This window comes from Lepisosteus oculatus, chromosome 7 (genome assembly GCF_040954835.1).
Source record: "Lepisosteus oculatus isolate fLepOcu1 chromosome 7, fLepOcu1.hap2, whole genome shotgun sequence".
Lineage (NCBI taxonomy): Eukaryota > Metazoa > Chordata > Actinopteri > Semionotiformes > Lepisosteidae > Lepisosteus > Lepisosteus oculatus.
The window spans coordinates 56,926,673-56,947,870 of record NC_090702.1 but is presented as its reverse complement, the minus strand read 5'-3'; the positions used below and the strand labels follow the sequence as shown (position 1 = coordinate 56,947,870).

The window sequence follows — 21,198 nt, the reverse complement described above, 5'->3', positions numbered from 1 at the left end:
CAAAGCCTCTCAAAATGTCAACCCCCCAAAACCGGCCGCCACTGCAGATACTGGTCAGCTCTCTGTGTAAAGAAGTGTCTTTAAGTCTTCTTGTGTCCCTGTGTCCTTGTATCATTGCTGATCTAGAAAATGTCCCTTGGTCAATGGTTTTCATAACCTTCTCTTTTCCAGGAGGAAAAGATCTAAGCTGGTCAGAGCAGATGTTAGCCTGGTCGCTCTGCTTCGTCCAGCCTCTAGACCCGAAATATCCCTCTTGTGATATTTTAACTGTTCATTTGTCCTGATTTTCTCCTGGGCCGCCTGTGCTCAGTGCCTTACCTTCCCTGTGTGTGCTTGGCCAGGCCTTTACCATGACTTTACTGTGCTTTCACATCAGTGTCCCATCCTGTAATAGCATACTTGCCATTGGGTTTAAAAATCCAACCTCTCTGAAATGAAGCTTGCAATTTGGGATTGCAGGAGTGTTTGTTTGCATATAAAAAAGCTATTTGCTAAATTTCCGGTTATTTTTTAAAGCAGTTTTGTTGTGACGTTTTTATGTTGTACATGGTATTTCCTGTGCTCTGTGCTTTTTTAGTGAGGGCTTTGAATCTATTGCGTTAGGGGTGAACCTGCAGGGGGACCTTGTACATTCAAGGCCTGTAGCTAAGCAGAGGTGTGTACAACAGAAGACCCCCAGGCTCACTATTGAAAAGTCTTCCACAACATGCTACTATTCTCGACCCGACCTGGTCCTGCTCTCGGCTTCGCTCTTTCCTAGCGACTTGGATTTGGAATATTGGATTAGCTTTTGCTCGAACTCCCTTCCTCATGGCTTCGCACAGGGGTCCAACAACTCACCCCTTTCAGAAACCCTGACAGTTAGTTGCTGTATTACTTTAAACTGCAAAGTGGATTAAACTTTCTCTTATCTTACAGTAGAGCTTGTGATCTGTTCTTCAGTTTTTAGACCGCTATAAATGGTCAAAGCCAGAAAGTTACAGAGGGGGTGGTCGGAAGATATAACTGCAGTGACAGTGCTGTCTCTCTAACGGTAATGCAGTCCTTATGTGCAGATACTGTTGACTGAAGGCAGTAGTGTGGGGAAATGGTCAGGCTTCTGCACTTGTAGCTGGAAGTTTTGAAGTTTTGTGGGTTCAGATACTAAGTGAGACAGTGCTGTTGTACCCCTGAACAAGGTGCTTCACCTGAATTAAAATACCCAGCTATGTAAATGTAATTTGCTTTTATTAAAAGTGTAACGCAAATTAGTTCAAGAAGGTAGCCTTGTCAGCATGCTTAGGCTGCAAAGGAGCAGGTAAAGGTTTATTCTTTGCTGAAAAGAAAAGAAGCACAACGTTTCCGATGTGAAACCACATCCAAAGAAGGCTCCATATCCAAAATGTTGTTTCTTTTCTTCACTTTTCAGCATGGAATAAACCCTTACTTGTTCCTTCAGATAAATCAGTACTGATCATAGTTTAGAAAATAAGGTTGCCTAGGTACCAGTATCTCCATGGACACAGAACAGGGGGCCTGCTTCAGTTTAGCTGGACACCATTGGAAGATCTTGATGAAACAAGAGCCCTGTGTTGCTGGACTATGGAAAATCTCCCAGGGGTTTCTGACCCCGTGATGGGGCTGCAACTTAAATATCGTGGCCAGCCAAGCGCACTTCTTCCAGATCAACAGCGAAGCACCAGTGGTGGGAAATGGAGAGCAGGAGGCACTGCTTCACTCAGAGGGCTGCGGGGAACTGCGATGAGCTCCCCTGCCCTGCCCCAGTCCCCGAGGAGGACCAGCAGATCAGTTAGTTACCGAGGGGCTTGAATGGGGTGTGTGGCCTCCTCTCACGTGGAATTGTTCGTTGTCTCCTCAAATGGCGTGGGAGCAGGCGGGAGGCGAAGCCCGTCTTCAGAAGGGGCCATCGGTGAGGGCCTGGGAGGCCCTTCGCAATTTTAAGCCAGCTGGGATCCCTGGGGCTTCCAGCCCGGGGAGAGGGGCCACGAGCAGGGGGAGGAGGAAACTGTCGAAAATGAGGAGCAGGACATCGAGGGTCAGCAGGCACACCGGAGGGAAGTGTTACCAGCACGAACCCTGCGTCGACACAAGAACATTTCAGGCCTTGTTCTCCCTGTGGGCATGGTGCCAGTTACACAGCAGATGAATTAAATGGGCACTTTGCCCACCATGTGCCCATAGAGAAAATCAGGGTCTTTGTATGATTACTGCACACCAACTATGAATAGAGGGTCTATTCTACAGAGTATCAGGGAAATCGGTGTGAAACCCCAGGGAAGCCCCCCCCATGTAAAAAATGTAAAACCTTTTTTTCCTGGAACGTTTGCAGTGTTGTGAAACTGTGGTCTTCCCACATTGCACACTGCAAACCTGAAGCGAATATCACCGCAGGACTTCCCCTTTGTTCCCCTTTGAGCAGCAGAGACTGCCTCACCAATGGAACATCAGGCTGTATCTGATGCCGCCATGTCTGAACAAGGAGCCAAACACAGACCCTTCTTCACCCAGACGTTTGTCCATGTGTAGAGCAGAACATGTTCAGAAATATGGACACCGAGCGACATATTGACCAGCAACACCCCTTTCCTCAGCAGCCTGGCTGAGCACAGAGATCAGGCTGGTAGGCGGCTGCGCTGCATTCAGTCCGTGCTGTCGATACGAGGGCCGTTCCTCTTGGCACATTTCCCAAGGATTACCTGGTACAATTTATATTAATGTGAAATTATTGCCTTTTCACTTAATTTTTTAAGTTTAAGTTAAGACAGTCGGGCACTGTGGCAGAACAGGGCACCTTCAGCTGCTGGCTCTCAGACAGGCCCTGCACAAGCAGACTATGAGAACTGCAGCCCTGCACAAGCAGACTATGAGAACTGCAGCTGCTGGCTCTCAGACAGGCCCTGTGCAAACAGACTGTGAGAACTGCAGCCCTGCACAAGCAGACTGAGAGAAGTGCTTTAAATGCTTTAAAAGTGCTTTTAATGTGCTTTAAATAGGATTCCTGTTGAATTATTTGCACGTTACACTAGTTCCATTAGACTTGATATAATTTCAGACCTGAAATGGTGTGTTCAGTACTCCAGCTGGTTTGTTCAGAGACAAAATAAATCTAAATGTACTTGCTGGCCACAAGGCTTGTCAGTTCTTTTAAAAAAAAAACTATAGCCATCTGAATGCCACTGAACAACAAAGCTTTACTTTCATCTTTATTGCTAAATCCTTCTTTGCTGTTAGAAAATGTGAGTCTTTGTGCCTGTACTGTATATAGATGTGGATGAAAAGCTTTGATTAAAGCTCGCCGTGTCCCTGCTCAGCTCTGCACAGACAGCAGTGTACCCCCTCTTTCTGTCCTGCGGTACTTGAAGCCCAGATTGTTGAAGAAACCACTGGCTCCTTCACTGTCAGGAAGGAATGGGTTTTGAGGCGTTGTTGTGTAGCTCTGAGGAAACACAATGTTCACCAGTCCTCCCACTCTCAGCCACTCCACCCTTCCAAGTAATATATTTATCTCCTGTGTGGGTTTGTTTTTGTGATTGTCTGCCTGCGAGAGTGGCCGAGAGGGAGGGCAGACAGAGGAAGAAGGGCATCTTATGAATCCTGCCACATTACAAAGATTCCCTCGAATAGAGAAAAACTCCCAAGGCAGCCACTGTCAGGACTCCTGCTGGAGCATCTGTGTAGGACTGCTCTCTCATCCGTATTATCTGGGAGTCCTGGTTGCTCACTTTCTTGAGGTAGGGCTCTGTGTGTTTCATCTAAGCCTGCTATCTTTTTCAAACAGCCTCTTCTTTTTACTTATAAATCTAGAAATGTCTCTTTCAATTAAAGGAATGGGTAACCAGTGAATGCTCCTACTCCTACGCCGCGCACAGACAGAAACTGCCATAGGACACTTTTTTCATAAAAGCCCCTTCATGCCATCTTGAACCTATCAATATATTTTGAAAAGTTCTTCTAGAAAAGGGGGCTAACAAAAACACTCTGAACGACAATGTTTACCACATGGATAAAGAGTCCGCACTCCATGGGCCAAATGGCCTCCTCTCCTTGTAACCCTTCCTGTGTTCTTATGATCAGTGGACATAGAGAATCCTCACATTATACTGTTCTAAATGGCAAAATATCCACTCTGCCAGATTCACTTTCTGTAACCTGGCCAGATGTACCCTGGGCTTCAGGAATGGGCTGGAGGAGATCCTTGGATCAGTTAGCTGTTCTGGGACACTGGTGAGTTCAGGAAGACTCTGCCACAGAGCTGTCTGACTATGTAAGCAGATCCAATGAAGCACAGAGAAAGCCCTCAGAAGACCGTGCAGCTCCAGATTCCCTGCCTCTGGGCCATGTGGTCTGGAGCTGTGAGCAGGAAATGTGCTGGAGAGGGGAGGGCGTGGGGTGTCGGGGGGGCTCTGTGCTGAGAGGGAGGGGTGTGGGGTGTCGGGGGGCTCTGTGCTGGAGAGGGAGGGGTGTGGGGTGTTGGGGGGCTCTGTGCTGGAGAGGGAGAGGAGTGGGGTGGCGGGGGCTCTGTGCTGGAGAGGGAGGGGTGTGGGGTGTCGGGGGGCTCTGTGCTGGAGAGGGAAGAGGAGTGGGGTGTCGGGGGGCTCTGTGCTGGAGAGGGAGGGGTGTGGGGTGTCGGGGGGCTCTGTGCTGGAGAGGGAAGAGGAGTGGGGTGTCGGGGGGCTCTGTGCTGGAGAGGGAGGGGTGTGGGGTGTCGGGGGGCTCTGTGCTGGAGAGGGAAGAGGAGTGGGGTCTCGGGGGCTCTGTGCTGGAGAGGGAAGAGATGAGGAGTGTCAGGGGCTCTGTGCTGGAGAGTTAGAGGTGTGGGGATGGTTTCAGGCTGGGCTGTTGCAGCAGGAGGCTAGGGAGGGGGCACCTCAGCCTCCGTTCATGTCTGCAGGGGTCTGCAAGTTGTCTGCTGGTTCTGCAGCATAACACTTTCTGTTCAGCTCTTGACCCAGTCTGGGTGATGTGGTGTGGCAGGTTAGTGGCTCTGTGGGCACGGCAGAGGAGAAGGGGAATCACATCACAGCCAGCGAGCGTCCGGACCCAAGGAGGGGTCACAGTGAAGGAGATGCTGGCTTCTTCGTTTTCATTTCAAACTCCAGCCAGAATGGTGCTACAGCAGGCTGTGTGTCTCACTGTTTATCCTCCTCTGTGGCACCAAACACCCTGGCACAGAGGCAAAAGCTTGACATGGGCAGGCAGCCCATGTAGCACTGAGGAATGGCCGCAGGCAAGAGCTGTGGTGCTTCCTTCACCCTTTCAGAGGTCTTGGTATGGCTAAGTGCCTCCCACAAGCAAACGTCCTGAGAAAGTCTTCACCAGGAACAAGACAAATAGCTGCTCTTGTGATGTCTTTAAACAAGCTGTCCAGCCTGGTCTTAACTAAACCTGACAATATGCAGCTCAGTTTTTTAAACAAGCCAGGCTTTGTTGAGCCACTGGTGCTCGTTTGTGAGAGGTAATCTAGATAAATAGAACACAAGAACATAGGAATAGTCCCAGATGAGAGGAGACCATTCAGAACACCCATCCTGTTTGGTCGTTAGTAACTAATTGATCCCCACTCCCACAGCCCTTTGTGTAAACAAACGCCTCCTGTTTCGGTTTTTAACTGCACTTCCACACAGTTTCCACTACATTAGGCATCTCAAACGATGTAAAATACTTAATTACACATATAGTTACTCACAGTTATGATGCTGTTATGCATAATTACACTGTACTTGATGCATGACTTCTTTTAGTTTTTTTTACCAATGTATGGTGTTGCCTTTACAACATGTGAGTAAATCTGTTAAAAATATTAATGAACGTCTAAGATGCCTGTATCTCAACCTATTTATTATTTAAAAGGTTTTAAAGAGGAGGGGAGGAAAAGCATTAACCCAAAACACCATCACAATGTATGTTCTGTATAACTAGAGTTACAAAATTGGAATTCTGGTTGTCAAATTGGCTAATTGCAATTGCATAATTACAAAAAAGCAGTGGCTCTATTGAAATTGGATAATTGCATAACCATTACAGTGGTTTCGCTATATATACTGGTACACACCTGCACACTAATTGCCGTAAGAGTCTGTAAAATAGCATGTAACTGCGTGTCGTTAATGTGTAATTGCTGAGTGATTAGAGAGACAATGCAGAGCGATTGGTAGTGCGTTGGGGCTGCTGGTGCTTGTGGGCAGGGCTGCACTGCAGTGACTCTTCTCCAATGTATAAGCACTTCAGGATCCTTGAGAATGAAGTGCTGCAACAGTGCAGCAGTTTTTGATGTACAGTACAGTATCTATATAAATACTGCCAGAAAGTGGGCACAGAGGTTTGGAGTGTGTTGATGCCACTAGGGCCTCAGCCTTCGGCCTTGCAAACTGGGAACCAGCAGCTTTTGGCTTTCATTAATTTTTCTATGTGTTTCCTTTGCTTTCCGTGTGGATCTTCATGTTTTTGGAGTTAACCAGGCCCGTGGTTTTGCTTTCCTCCTCGGCCGCTGTCTAGCTCTCTGGTCTGAGGGCTCATGGCTCGTGACAGGCAGGGCTCTGAAAAAGGCTGTTGTTGTGTCACGCCTTTATGAGAATTCCTCTTTGCTCGTTAAATTAAGGGACAAGTGTGGGAGGTTTAGACTGGGGGAAAGAATAAGATGCCTTTTAAGTAATGGGTTTAAAAACCTAGAAACTTTAAGTCCTGTTACTCATTATGCAATACACAGTCTGGTGTCTGTGGTGAGAACAGTAACTAGGAACAGATGGAAAAGTGCAATCAGCGTGGAAAAGACTTTATATTCGTTTTTTTATTGCTTTGAAGTGAAGTCAGGTGAGGTGGAGCTGTGGGCTGCGCAGTGTTTCGTGCTGCTGCTGGAGTCCGATGAGACCTGCAGGGAACTCTTCGCACTGCCTCGTCAGCAAGTGTACTGGATCAGAACCACTTGGAACCTGCTGCAGGGCTGAGGGTTACACAAATTGAAACCCTTAAGAATACTGTGATGATTAATGGTTTTCTGTTGAAATTGCTTTAAATCTGTTGCTTCATGCACCAAAAGTCAGATACTGTATACTCGAGCATCAGTAAAAGCCCAAAAGTGGATTTCTGTTGAGTTACACTGTGGTAAGCCTCCTGATCAGAAGTGTTGTGTGTTTTGCATGCTGGATTTCAGAAGGTGGTCAGGAGCTTTGAGGCATATCTCAAGAGCACTGCATGGTGTTTCAGACTTTAACCCATTTCAGTGTCAGAGCAGAGTATGTAAGAGCAAATTCAAGGGTCATCTAGATGGATGACTTGACCATAGTAAACTGGAAAGAAAATGTTGGCAACCACTTTCAAACAATATCTAAACTACAGAAAGCTTTTTCTATAAGGTGCATGAATGTATTTATTGACAAAAACCAGACCACAGTGTGTATAGTGTCTTAAAGGGATGATAGTGTTTAATCACACAGCCCCAACATTCAACTTACATCTCAGAGACAATCAATCTGAATTGTTAATGCAATTAAATTGTAGACCACAGGTGCAGTTGGTCCATGCTGTCCTTGTGTCCGCCTGGAGAGAAGGGTCAGGAAAACCCAGGGAAAGACAAGCACTTTGGAAAGATGTGGGCAAACATTCTGTAAGACTAGTGCCGGCAGTTTGGGCTCGGGCCTCGAATCCGTCTTCCCGAAATCAGGGGCAGAAGGAGCTTGTGTCTCCCAGCCAAGAGCCGGTGCCCTTCAGTGAAGTACAGCAGGAGGGGCTGAGCCGAGGGGCAGGACTTCTCCTGCTGGAGAGAAGCATGCGCAGGCTGTTTGCACAGACCCCTCCACTGGTGCTGCTGAGAGCGAAATCAAGCAGCAGCGGAGAATCAGCTGTCCAGTTATTCACCGCGCCCATGAGGCCTTTCCAAAGAGGGCTCGTTGCCACCAGTTTTTCAAAAGACATACAAGTCAAATTATGGAACAGTTTCAGACTATTGAAAAACATGCTGATTATGCCCAAGACAGAGAAGAATGTAATTCTAAATATCTTCAGGTCCTGCCTATTTAGTCATTAAGGATCCCTGGAACTGTTCATAACAGCAGGAGTGTTAACCTGCTATTCTAGTAAAGGTTCCCCTGAATTCTGTTCTGTGTTTTGGAGAGATGTGAGGTGGAGCAGTAAAAACTAAATATTACGGTTCATCAAACCTCTCTTGGTTCCTTTATCTGTATTTTTCTACACATTTTCTGTTGTTTTCTTTGCTTGGGATATTTTAATGGAATTAACCCTATTAAACAATAATTTTTTCTCTGGGTTAGCAGTGTAGCATATTTGTTTTCAGCTGCTGCAGTTCTTGACATTTGAAAACACTTTTCATCAAATGAGATTTGAGCAGGTAGATGTTGGTTCTTACTGCTGACTGACAGTCTAAATTGAATCGCCCAGTTCCTCGGAGGGCTGGCTGACATTTTGAAAACTTTATGCCTTTAGGTTAAATGCATACTTAATTCCCCTTTTGCTTTAAAGCCCACAAAGGCACTGAAAAAAAAATTACCATTTTCTAACGAGGAAAAAAGCCATTGGTGTTATAGTTTGAACGTATGAAAAGCATCAGTCGCAGCAATGAAAAATAACTTTTGGCTTCTTGGTACAATGTTGAATTTGAACTATAGATGCAGATTGTTAGACTGCAGGAGCTTTGTGTCATTGTTTGCATCTCAGGACCTGTTAATGCTGTTGCTGTTCCTGCTGCTGGCGGCCGCAGGGGAGGCCCTTGATCTCAGCTGGCCAGCTCGAAGTGATGAAGTCAAAGAGCCTGTGGCCATGCTCTCCTCATGCTGCTGCGAGTGGTGTTGCTGGAACAGTAGGTGGCGCTCTTCACTCTGGGCCAGGATTTACCACACAGCGCCTCAGCTGTGTCTTGTCCTCGCACCTGTCCTTGTGCATTCTGTCCTTGCACCTTGTGCATTCAGAGACCACAGAACTGCATCACGTTCTGCCAGATCAGCACTCACCTTGGTAATGGAATGCAGGACGCTATTAAAAAAAAAGAAATAGAAAAAATGTATATACCGTACAGAGGCTTGGAAAATGTAAAGACCCCAAAGTGGGGATACCTAGCTTTCTGCTGTGTTTGTGAAGGAAAATATCCAGATCATTCAGAGCTCTCTTCTGAGACAAGGCGTCTCAGATAATGAATCCGATGCCCTGGCGTCTTTCAGCAGACAGCTGGCTGAGATCCTTTGGTCAGTTCACTACAAAATACCAAATGGCTAGATGGGCTAAATGCCCCCTCCCTCTCGTAACTCTTCTTATATTCTAGTTCCTCTGCTCTCGACACTCAGTTCTGAACCCAGAGCCTTGTCCTGCCATTGCAGAGCTGCTGTCTCTGACAGAAACTGTCCTGCCTGAATCAGTACAGGCCAGGCTTCTCACTCTGATGTCCCTGTCATTGCTTCTGCTGTGCGATCCCACCAGGGGTTTAGAAAAACACCAGCAGGAAGAGGGGGTACTGGCCTGCGCTTGTCTGCGCTTTTTTATTTCGCTTTAAAAGGTCACGTCAGGTGATGATCTTTAGTCCTTTCAGCCCAAAGCATGTAAAAGAATAATGTTTTTCCAGTGTTGAGTGAATGATGGTTTCTGCAGTGAAAGCAAAGAACATACAGTTTTAATGTTAATCTTTTAAATCTATTAAAGCACGTTAAGCCTAAGCTCTGTGTTGTAGTACCTCCTCTGCAGCCTCTGTTGATTTGCTGAGCCTGTTTTACAGGAGTCGTGATATTTAATCTCGTTTCTGAAAGGGGCATTGTTACGCCTGGGAAACAGGGGACAGACTCAGAGCTGAGCCCCACTCGCTCAGGGCAGGCCGCAAGGGAAAGTGATATTCCTTCTGTGCACAGAAGGAAAATAATCACTGAGTAAAGCAAAACATGCCCACTGGGCAATGGGGCGGAGCTTGGGCGGAGCTGGGGCGGAGCTGGAACTGAGGTGCAGATCAAGTGCTTTCTGTGGGGTTGATGGAGTTGGACTGAAGTTTCTCTCTTGTGGAATGAGCCTGTCACACTTAGGTTCAGCAATTTCAAATACCTTGACACATATTTTTTGCAAGCTACTGTGTAATTGATGTAAATGAATCTCACCTATTCTGTCATCTTCATGTAACAGGGGTGTTAACCCCAGTGTCCATGCCAAATTTCCCCTGGCCTCCTTATAATCCCCATCTCTGAACTGGCTTCATCATTCTGTTCTCCTCCCCACTGAGAGCTGGTGCGTGGTGAGTGTACTGGTACATTTTGTGTGGAGTGTCTAAAAAATAATTATTTGATTATTTTGTTTTGTTTGGGGTCTGTGTGATAAGATGAGCTTTAGCCTGCAAATCAAATGCACTTGTTGTGTCAGTGTTTCTGAAAGCACTGTTACTTCCAGGAAATTTAGACTTGTTCGCTAAAGTCTTTATCATCAAATGGAAATCTGAGGAAATGAAGCAGGAAATGAAAGAGCGGAGCTCCGCACACAGAAAGACCACACAGCAGATCCAGGCCTGGCTGTGCGGTGCTCCCTGCAGGCAGCTGATAACAGCTCCTTGACGTTATCAGAACAGCGGCCTTTATGAGCCCAAAACAGCTGACTGGTAAAACTCTTTTCTTCGTGCTGCGCAAAGAAATAAAGGTTCCTTGTGCAGAATCACAATGCTTGCATTTTGCTCAGAGAAGTTCCTAAGACTGACAACACTTTCGCTTTCGCCAAACCTAGAAAGGTTAGTTTAAGGCACGTTTGAAACGGCGCAGGTCAGATGAAGAGAGGCTGTAGACCAGTGTCCTGGCTGACTGGGAGCGATGGCCTGTGAGCCCTGGACGTGTGGCACGCTCCAGCTGACCTCCACATCCTTGCCTGCGTCAAGCGTGGTGCCTCCCGTCAGGCTCAGCCGCCTCTTCCCTCTCTGTCTCCCACAGCTGGAGTTCTCCGGCACCGCGGTTCTGCACCAGATGCGGCGGGACCAAGTGGCGGAGACCTGCCGGGCCTACAGCGCCGCCAGCCGCAAGCGGCGCGTCTTGACGCCCAGCGACCTCAAGCACATGGTGGTGGATGAGGACCATGAGATGATCTACTGCTACGTGCCCAAGGTGGCCTGTACCAACTGGAAGCGGGTGATGATGGTGCTGACAGGGCGCGGCAAATACAGCGACCCCATGGACATCCCTTCCAACGAGGCCCACGTGCCGTCCAACCTCAAAACGCTGAACCAGTACAGCATCCCGGAGATCAACCACCGCCTGAAGAGCTACCTCAAGTTCCTCTTCGTGCGGGAGCCCTTCGAGAGGCTGGTGTCTGCCTACCGCAACAAGTTCACCCTCAAGTACAACACCTCCTTCCACAAGCGCTTCGGCACCAAGATCATACGGCGGCACCGCAAGAACGCGACGCAGGAGGCCCTGCACAACGGCAGTGACGTCAAGTTCCAGGAGTTCGTGGGCTACCTGGTGGATCCCACCACGCAGAAGGAGGGGCCCCTGAACGAGCACTGGCAGACGGTCTACTCCCTCTGCCACCCGTGCCACATCCACTACGACCTGGTGGGCAAGTACGAGACCCTGGAAGAGGACTCCAACTACATCCTCCGGCTGGCCGGGGTGAGCGACTACCTTCGGTTCCCGACCTACGCCAAGTCCACCCGGACTACCGACGAAATGACAGCCGAGTTCTTCCAGAACATCAGCTCCCGCCACCAGGCGCAGCTCTACGAACTCTACAAGCTCGACTTCCTCATGTTCAACTACTCCACACCGAGCTACCTGAAGATGGACTGAGAACGGGCGGTACTTGAGAGTCGCAAGCTGTCATCGACGCAGGGGTTCAATCACAGAGTCCTGAGACCTGCGGGAGCGTCTGGGCTCTGGTTTGGTATCATTAGTTCCAGGGTGGCTACAGCATTTCCCTAAAAGTTTTACTCATGAGTGGTCGGGGGGAGAAGTTTTACTTTATATCTGCTTGTTCAAGGATGTTCACAGTGGGGGTGGTCACCTTCTCTCTGAAATTCAGGACGCTAGGACAGGTCCTTCCTGAAGCCCCCTCCCGAAAAAACAGGACAACTGCTGGTTTACAGGAATTTGACTCGTGTTTTGCTCCAGAGAGAAAACTACAGCTCAGCTGTACTACAGGTTTTCTCCGTGACTTCCAAACCTTCTGGAGACTCGGGCGGCCACTGCAGTGTGCGTAGCCCCAGACGTCCCGTGATAAAGTGTGTTAGGTGTCAATTAATAATAATTTCATGGTCCACCTCTTTGTATGTTCCTGCTCCAAATGTCTTCTGCTTAGTTCACTATCGACCCATTAGAGAGCATGACGCAGGGTTAATGGTGAGTAACAGCACACTGCTATAAAGTGAATCGTTTCGCCTCCAAAAATCTATAGATTCAGCAGACCACCGAAAACAAAAGCACCTTATTCCTAAAATTATGGTATTTTATTGTTATTTATTTGCTCAGCACAAGCATTTTCCCAGGGCATCTTACAAGAAAAAACAAATGTAAAATTGTGTAAATACGACAGAAAAGCAAAAGGAAATAGGATTGATGAAGCCAGCGCAAAGCTGGAAGAGGAATGCAAGCGCTGGTCAAACCAAACGAAAGGACAACTAAGACATATCAGGGCAGGTTGTTTTCGACCTGAGGTGATTGGAAACGGGCACAAGAGAGCAGCTCAGGGCGAGGGTGTGAGCACTCTCCCCTCCTGAGGGTCCGGTCCGCTGGACAGGGGATGGACCGAGGGGCCGGTTCATCTGAAAAGGGCTGAGCACCTAGAATTCGAACCCCTGCCTTCATGACGAGGCAATGTCTTTCTCTTTGTAACTTAATGATTTTTGTTTGTTTGTTTTGGTTTTTTTTTAGAAGTTGCTGCGAGCAGCAAAACAAAAGATTATTTAAATGACTTTGTGAAAAAGAGAAGTCTCCAGGCAGTCGGAAGCAGAGTTTTTTTAAATAAAAGTCTAACTGTCAGTAATATTATTATTGTTGTTTGTATCTGGTTTGCGCTGTTTCTCTTGTTTTCTTTTTTACACTTTCCATAATGGATGGTCTGTAAATAGGATGTAATTGTCTGTGGGAGAGTGGGGTCGCGTCTCTGAGAGCTGTCTTACCCCTGGGTGAGCTGGGCATGAGTAGGTCTGTGTGTCTGTTACTCTGTGGCATCAGCTCCCTGTGTCTCTATCGACAGCTCATCTACCCCTATCTCTTACGCACTGCTTCACTCTGGAAGCCACGAAGGCCTCTTGTCTGTGCAGGTTAAAATCCCCATGATTACAAGACTGCTCTTGTTTTACAAATCTGCACCTCATTTACTTGTAGCCCAAGATAAATATACAAACTGGCTTCTGCTCAAATTTGCAGTACTGTGAATGCATTCTGCAGTCTGCTGTACTTCAGGTGATATCATATAATATACTGCAGCAGGCCTGATATTCAAAGGGAATTAAGACATTTTTGGTTCTATTCAGGCTGGAGTTTCTTGTAGAGGAACCTCAATCAGCTGTTTCTGTTTGAAACTCAAGAGCTGTGAAATTTCCATTTGTCTTGCGCATCAGGTGCTAGTTAGAACTACTACTACAGCAGCTCACACAAAGGAAGTTATCAACTTTAATTCATACAATTCTGCCACGATAAAACTTGCCTTGCAATCGGCCAATAAATGAGCTTAAAGTACTTTAGTACTTGCAGGTGATAAAACTGTTCTGACATTTCATCTGGGAGAAAATAGAGTCCAGATGACTTCACAGCCAGAGGAGGACGCAGGTAGTGGAAAAAGTAATGGGAAAACCAATGAGAAGTGTCGTGTCACCACGTCTATAGACAACACCAGTGTCGTGCTCATCAAACCGCTGGGCAACCATGTGTGCTCTGTGGATGGGGGTGTGTCATCCTGGAAGACACCCCTCCCAGCAGGAAGGAAATGCTGCAACATGGGGTGAAGATGGACCATTAAGTTGTGATTAGCATTGAGAATTTACCTTGCCATCTAAGGGAATGAGTGAACCCAGTGAACTCATTAGACAAGTGAGCCCCACAGCATTACAGAACCACCAGAACCCCTCACTGTAGGAACCCAGCGCTCAAGGCTGAAGGGATCTTCAGGTTGTGCCACATGTGCATTAGTCTATTTTGGCGAGAACATGGTGAAGGAGGACTCATCTGGCCACATCAGCCTCCTCCACTGTTCAGTACTCCACAGCCCGTGCTCCTGCACCACTGGACTCGCACATGTGCATCTCCCGCTGTGATGAGCGGCTTGAACAGTCCTGGATTAAACTGGCTGCTTACGTCCCGGGTGAAATTGGCAGTCAACTGATCTGCAGTTGCTGCCAGCTTTGTCTTGCATTGTGAATTAATGCGTAGATACCAGGAAACTGGAGTGAGCACTTCCTGTGACAGGATGTCCTTCTTTTAGAGATCACCCTGTCACCTTGGACACCTTTGCTATTGAACCATCAACAGCTCCCAATAATCACCCTTCCTTCAAAGTCACCAAGTCCACTTGCAGCCATGATACCCCTAAGAATTGGCACATGAGCCTAAGCATGCTGGGACATTAGCTTAGTTAACGCAGGACTCCCATCTGTGTGGAAACCCTTGCTTTGTCAATAAACCAGGTGTCCCTAATTTACTCAGGTATTACCATTTTTTCATCCTCTGTCTCCTATGTGCTGGTTCAGGCTGAGCCAGACGATCACAAATAGTAGGCTTAATGCACAAATGGAAGAAATGTCAGAACAGACCATGCGAAAAGACAATTTCTAATGCAAGAAATTGTAAAGGGTTAATAAAGTGATGTTATTATTATTATTACACCTGTGATATAGAGACTTAGATTTTGCCCCCTCTAATGAATCTGTCTGCTGAAATTGTCCTAAAAACGTAAAGTTTGCAAATGACAGGAGGCCATGTGACCCATCTAGCTCATTGGGTTTTTCCCGTACTTGTCCTGCTGATAATTCTGACATCACAGTCCAGAGAACAACTATGGCATCAGAGCACCAGGTATAATGACTAGCATTGCAGGAAAGTGGGAACTGATTTTGAAAAGGAAACCTCCACGATTGGTGTACCTGGCTGCCGGAGTTGTTGCAGTACTTAGACTTCAAGTTACTGGTTCACTTCTCTCTGTCTAGAAACAGTAAATGTCTAGGATTTACTGAAATTAAAAATGGAAAAAAGCAGTTTATGCTTTGGTTTGTGTCATTGTTTCCTGGACCATGAAAAGGGTCTTAAAACACATATAGAAGCCCACAAGGCACAAACAAGATTAGTGGAGTACAGCCCACATTCCCCATTAAAAACAGACACTTTTAAAATATTTTTTTTTGTTTCCTTTCCTTTTTTATTGCACATCTCTCCTTTAAACTGAAACTGGTTTCCATGAATGTGTCCAAGCCTCTGTTTCTGGCAGCAGGGAACTGGCAGAAAGTGTTACCAGCAGTGGCACGAATGGAAAGGAATTATTCTCAGATAATTCTCTTATTCTCAGTGCTACAGGATCAAAGAGGAGCTGACAAGTGAAACATTTGTTTCTATATAAAAGATCAGTTAAATCACTGGTGAGAAGTCAAAGTCCCTCTGTCAGACCGACTGTACCTACAGTAGTTCAACTCCCATCTTGTCTTATACTGTGACCTTAGATTGAAGGGTCTTGGGCTCCGAACTGGGTGTCAGAACGAATCACTGTTGAGAATAACTGTTGTCTGTTGGGACTTTAGTATAGCAGGTACTCTGCTGTTTCACCACATCCGATTGTTAATTATTCCTTCAGATATCCTTCACTAGGCGTTCATGAAGGACCAAGAGACTCTGATGATGAGCTCTCTCTCTCTCAAAGTGCTTTATTGTGGTTCCTGTTGCATCAGGACACAGTGACGAATGTCTAATCTAGTGCCAAACAAAATTCTAACAATCTATTTCATGAAGTCAGCAAAGCAAGGCCAAACAACACAGCACAGAGTAATTTAAAATTCAAGTACAGGAAACTTGTACATTTCTGTTAGTTTCAGAACATCTCATCCATCCGACTCCCCCCAAAAAGTATTTAGACAGATTAAAACCGCCAATCCAGGTGTAAGCAAGTAAAAAAGTCCCAAGACGCTCCAGTTTAATGTAATCACTTCTGTGCTTAGCGGTTTCATCTTTCCTTTGCCCTGTTCCTTCACTGACAGTTTTGTAGAAGAACGACTCTGTTACAGCTACAGGTTTGGGGGTGAAAGTAGCCACACTCTCGTCTTGACTGTCATTGATAAGAACTGATGTTTACACAGGGGGGAAAGACAGGCATCTTAACTATCAATATATTCGTCAATTCCAGATTCTGTGGCTTTCCTTATAACAAACAAATGCTTCATTTTGTTTTTGTTTTGTCCAGTGTTGTATAAAAAAAATATGTCTGTGTCATAAGAGCCCTTTCTCAGTCTACAGTTTTAGTTTTTATGAAAGATGCTCTTCTTGTGTTCCAGTCTCATCTGCTTGTGTCAAAACCTGTACAGTGCTAGAAAATGACTTATTTTATACCATCTTCATTACCTGTCTCTCGAGCTCTGTAATTCAATGCCAGTCTTGCTCCTCAAATTGTTTTAGACTGGTTGGTCTACAGCAACATAAAGTGTTTTTATTCTAAGTCAAAATGGGAACATTTGCAAGTTACACACTCTACTCCTGCAATGGGCCATTCAGCATTGTGCAACGCTGAAAAACTTCCCCCACGTTCCCTGACAAAGTGCTCCCAGCTCTTTTGCAAGAATTTCAGCTTTGGGCAGACAAATGACATCTGCCCTCAGATCCAAATATGTTACATCTGCATGCCTCAGAAGAATGAAGATGGTATAAGAAGTCCTTTAAAATGTACTTACTGAGTGTATTTTTTGAAAAAATATTATCACCTGCAGAATAATCTAGCACTACTGTGTGGAAGTGACTAAGATTAATACTCCTGCCAGGAGGTTCAAGACAGACCTCGTGCATGAAATTGCCCTTGAATCGGAAAGAAACTAGAGGTAATATTAAACAAGAGAGATCAATGTTTTTTCCTAATTGCCTCAGCTTAAACAGCACGTCCTGCTGTTCCAGAATGCCTTAGCCTAAATTTCCACGCATACTAAACACCTGGGAGTAGTTAAAGTTTTACAACAGCTTAGGTGTCCCTGTTAATTAACCAGCACCCCTCTCCGAGCAGCTAGGCCAGGCAGCGGTGTTTGTGTTCTTTCTCCATCAGTTACTTCATAACAGTAGTATATCAATTGTGCAAATACTGGAAGTGTATGTTTTCAGACTCAAGGAGCTCTTCTTTAGTGTATTTTTGTCATTCTTCAGGTATAAACTGTGTCAGGTAAGGTATTGAAGCATTCATTGCCTGTTAGCAGTTTTAATATTGATTTAGGGGGCAACTTCAAACACGCGGTCTGGTCCAGGCAGGACCTGGATTGAAAACAGTGTGCAGGACCCAGGCAGGAGTCCCAGCACGACAGGCTGAGCTGCAGGGGATACACCAGAGGGTCTAGATCTCGTGTTTCAAATAGAAACAAAATAACATATACACTGTATGTAAAGTTTTAATCACATAGCTTCTTTCACACAGCTGTATCCATATTTTATCTTTCAAAAATTCAGTGTGTAACCTTGGCTTGTAACCTGACCATCTCTCAGAAAGCATCAGTATTACATTTAAACCAGCCGTACTGCTATGCTTTTTAAAATCAAGAACGTCAGAATAAACCTCATTGTTTCATCACAAAAGAAGCTGCACTATAAATGATGTAAATTCCTGCTGGGTCAATGTGACTGTAGTGTTGGGGTTTCCAGCAATCCTCCAGAGCACAGCTGTCACTCACCATGCTGGGGCCCCTCCAGTCCATGTCCTCAGGACTTTGAGAAAGCTCATCGCGGTCCAGCTCTTCATCAATTGGAAGGTCCTGGCTGGAGCAAAGTTCTGTCGTGGAGCAGGGGGAACGGCCACAGGTCTGATGAGGTGGCTGTGCCCTGGGGTGTTGCTGGGAAGAATGAAGTCTGACGACATTCATGAACGTTGTTCAGGAGCCCCACACTGTCTACTGTATAGCAAATGATTCCATGTGTAAAGAAACTCTCAGATTCTTACTATTGTTCTAATTTATTTATTTATTCAGAAGAGGTTTATTCGAGATGGAGATTTTTTTCCTAATGAATTGTTTCAGGCAAGGCTACATAATTCGGAGTCCTTTATCTAAATCGGCTCTGCGGTCTCCTGTGGCAGGGCTGCTGTTTGAAAGGCAGACCGCAGGAGTACGCAGGCAAAGTCATCTTCAGGTGTTTTCTCAAATAAAACTGCAATTCAAACTTTGGCTGCCTCTGTGCCATTTCCTTCTTATTGTATTTGTCTTTTTTAGATTCTAATGGATGGCAGGGATTTGTCTTATGTGTTAAATGGCTATTTTATTTTATTTATGAAATGACTATTTCACTTGAGTATTTACGAAGGACAAAACTGTCGACAGCCCTAGGCTCAGCAAAGACTAATTTCTGTATGAAATAGCATTGGCACAGAAATACACCTGCTTCAGCTACTCTTACAGGTCTGTAGGTATCTATCAGCCTTATGGGTCTGTTCAAGAACCTGAAGAGCTGGGAGAAGCTGGTTAGTTGGTTCCATCAAGTCAATAGTGAGCTGATTTAAGTGATTAAGAGCTGATATGGAATGAAAACCTGTTGCTACTGAAACCCAGTGGGAGCAGTACTTCCTTGTACCCAGGCCCTGACGGTATCCTACCACCTATCCTTAAGGAAACAAGCCAAGTGATGATATTTACATAGGCCAGGAACATAAAACATACAACAGTCGCTCAAGACGGGCAAAGCTGAGTCCAGAGAATTTTTAATGTAGCACCCCATCAGAGGGGTGACAAAGTAATTATAGGTGAATCAATAAATCTGACTTGATGTAAAGCAATGGAAATTACAACGAGGACTTAACACTTAAAGCAATAGCGTTGATGTAGAAAAGTAAATTTGCTGACGAACATTGCTCATTCTGAGCAAGCGATAGCAGTTAGAGGTACAAACAGCCTATAGGATATGTTATATTTAGGCTTTGAGAAGGCTTTTCATAAAATGCTATACGAAAGGCTAATTCTAAAATTGTAGGTATCAGATAGTGCAATACATGTGTTTAACTGAGGCCTGGAAAGAAAACAGTAGAGATCAGGGTAGAGGTTCAGCAGGGGTGATTTCATTAGTGGAGTACCTCGGGGATCTGCACTAGCACCCCTGCGCTTCCCGATTTAGGTCAATGACCTTCATGCTAGTAAGGTGAGTCAACTAGTCATGTTTCAGTTCAGTTTGTTGCCACGTGCACAGGTACAATGGAATGCTTATTTCCACATATGCTCCAATACAAAGGCATTAAAGGAATTAAAGGCAAATGATATCAAAATAAGAGGCTTAGAACACACCACAGAACCTTCAATTCAAACAGATTTAAATTTCATGATGGGCAAATGGTCTTATTTGGTCACATTTAACGTAGACAAGCGTTTATGGTGTTTATGTTGACACGTCATTTGAAACAATGCAAGGAAGCAATTATTAGCCAAACAATGGTAGCATGTTAGGTAGCACTTTTAGCAACTAAAAATAAATAATTTAAATCAATAATTGTTAAAATTGTACAATTTACAAGTAAGACTTAATTAACGAATATTGTGTAAAATTTCAATTTGGTCGCCACATTATAAAATTATATTTTTTGATACTATTGGAATCAGTCCAGAGAAGGAGGAACAGAAGACAGGCTGAAATAATTTAAACTGTTTATTCTTGCTATCAAGGAGGACTAGATTCAAGTATTCAAAATCCGTAAAGGCACTGACAAAGTCAACAGGGAAACCGGAGTCAGAGGACACAAGCAGAAACTCTGTGGACATGTATTTAAAACCAAGTGCATCTTTTGCACAGAGAGCTGTAGGAGTCTGGAACAAGCCACCCAGCCTTATTATTAAGGATTAATGACCCAACCAGCCAGATTGGCCACACGGCCTCCTCTCGTTTGTTAACTTTCTTACATTTGCATGTTTTAATTATGACTGCAAAGGTACCACAAAGGTCAAATGCAGAAGGTTCATGGAAATAATATTTAACCATGAAGGAATGCTTATTCCCCAAGATACCCATCTCTTCGCAGGGAAACGGGAAAACAGTCTCAATATTGACATCCCAGTCTTTATATATTACCTAACTACACAGTGCTCAGCCCTCTGTAAACAGCTCTGGGAACAGCAGTAGATGCTTCCTGTATCAGCAGAGCAGAGGCTGGCCGACTCCTGTTAAATTAATCCCCAGGATCTCCAGAAGACGAATCCCTGAAGAGGCACAAATCTCCTGTGAGCACAAAACGGGTGATTTTGTTTTATTAAGTGACTTTGCCAGCGTTCAAATTTCATAGTCACGAGCTAGATCATTTCTTTTAGTGCTGTTGATTTTTCGACTTAAAATAAAACCTACTGCTGCATGAGCACTGAAGCACATGAAGAAAAAAGACCGGGAGAATCAGATTAGGCCCGATAGTGCTTCTCGTAGTAATCTGCCCCAATTAAGATGAGAAGGCCTGGACGCGAGCGCCTTTCCTGTTTCAGCCTGGTAATATTTCTACAGTCAGGGTTCAGGCTGTCAGCAGTGAAAGTCCCAGGTCGCTCTTAACTATTAAAGGTATTGCTCCTACTTGAACACATTGGTTGTTATTGCGTACAGCCTCATATGAATGCTTCAGTAGAGGATCTGTTTCTTTATTTTAACTAGAGCAAAGGTATAGATTTCACTGTTGCCACCAGCTCTGAAACTGCAGCAGAGCCAACGCCAATCCATCGCTCAGAGGGAGCTGGAGTTTCTTCCAGAGCACTTCGATACTGCTGAGTCAGGGACTGCCGGGGCGCGGAGCACTGGGGAGAACTGTACACTGACAGGGGGAAACTAAAGTATGGCCCAAGCGAAGAGGAATATGTCTCCTGGACTGGAGAGGGAACAGGTGTGTCAGTGCAAGGACGAAATACAGAGGGAGCACAGGGCGACCAGTTCCTAAAAGGATTCCTCTGATAAGTTACAGCAATCCAGTAATCTCATTAGTGCACTTATTCCTCACTGCCTGTGCCTCAGAGGAGTAGGGACACATTTCTCCGGAGAAGCCGAGAGCCTGTTTGGAAGCTGTTAAGGCTGTCAGAGGTCACTGGATGTCTCTTTACTGAATGCT

General features: G+C 45.5%; 1 protein-coding gene across 3 annotated transcripts in view; it reads left to right on the top strand.

Moving 5' to 3' along the window:
- Positions 1 to 18,299, top strand: part of chst11 (carbohydrate (chondroitin 4) sulfotransferase 11) — a 92,331-nt gene extending 74,032 nt beyond the window's left edge. For all 3 annotated transcript variants that reach the window (XM_006633053.3, XM_006633052.3, XM_069192895.1), the window contains exon 3: positions 10,902 to 18,299. In XM_006633053.3, the coding sequence (XP_006633116.1) occupies positions 10,902 to 11,756 (855 nt within the window). In that variant the 3' untranslated portion in view covers positions 11,757 to 18,299. The remainder of the gene's footprint in view (positions 1 to 10,901) is intronic.
- The last annotated feature ends 2,899 nt before the right edge of the window (positions 18,300 to 21,198 follow it).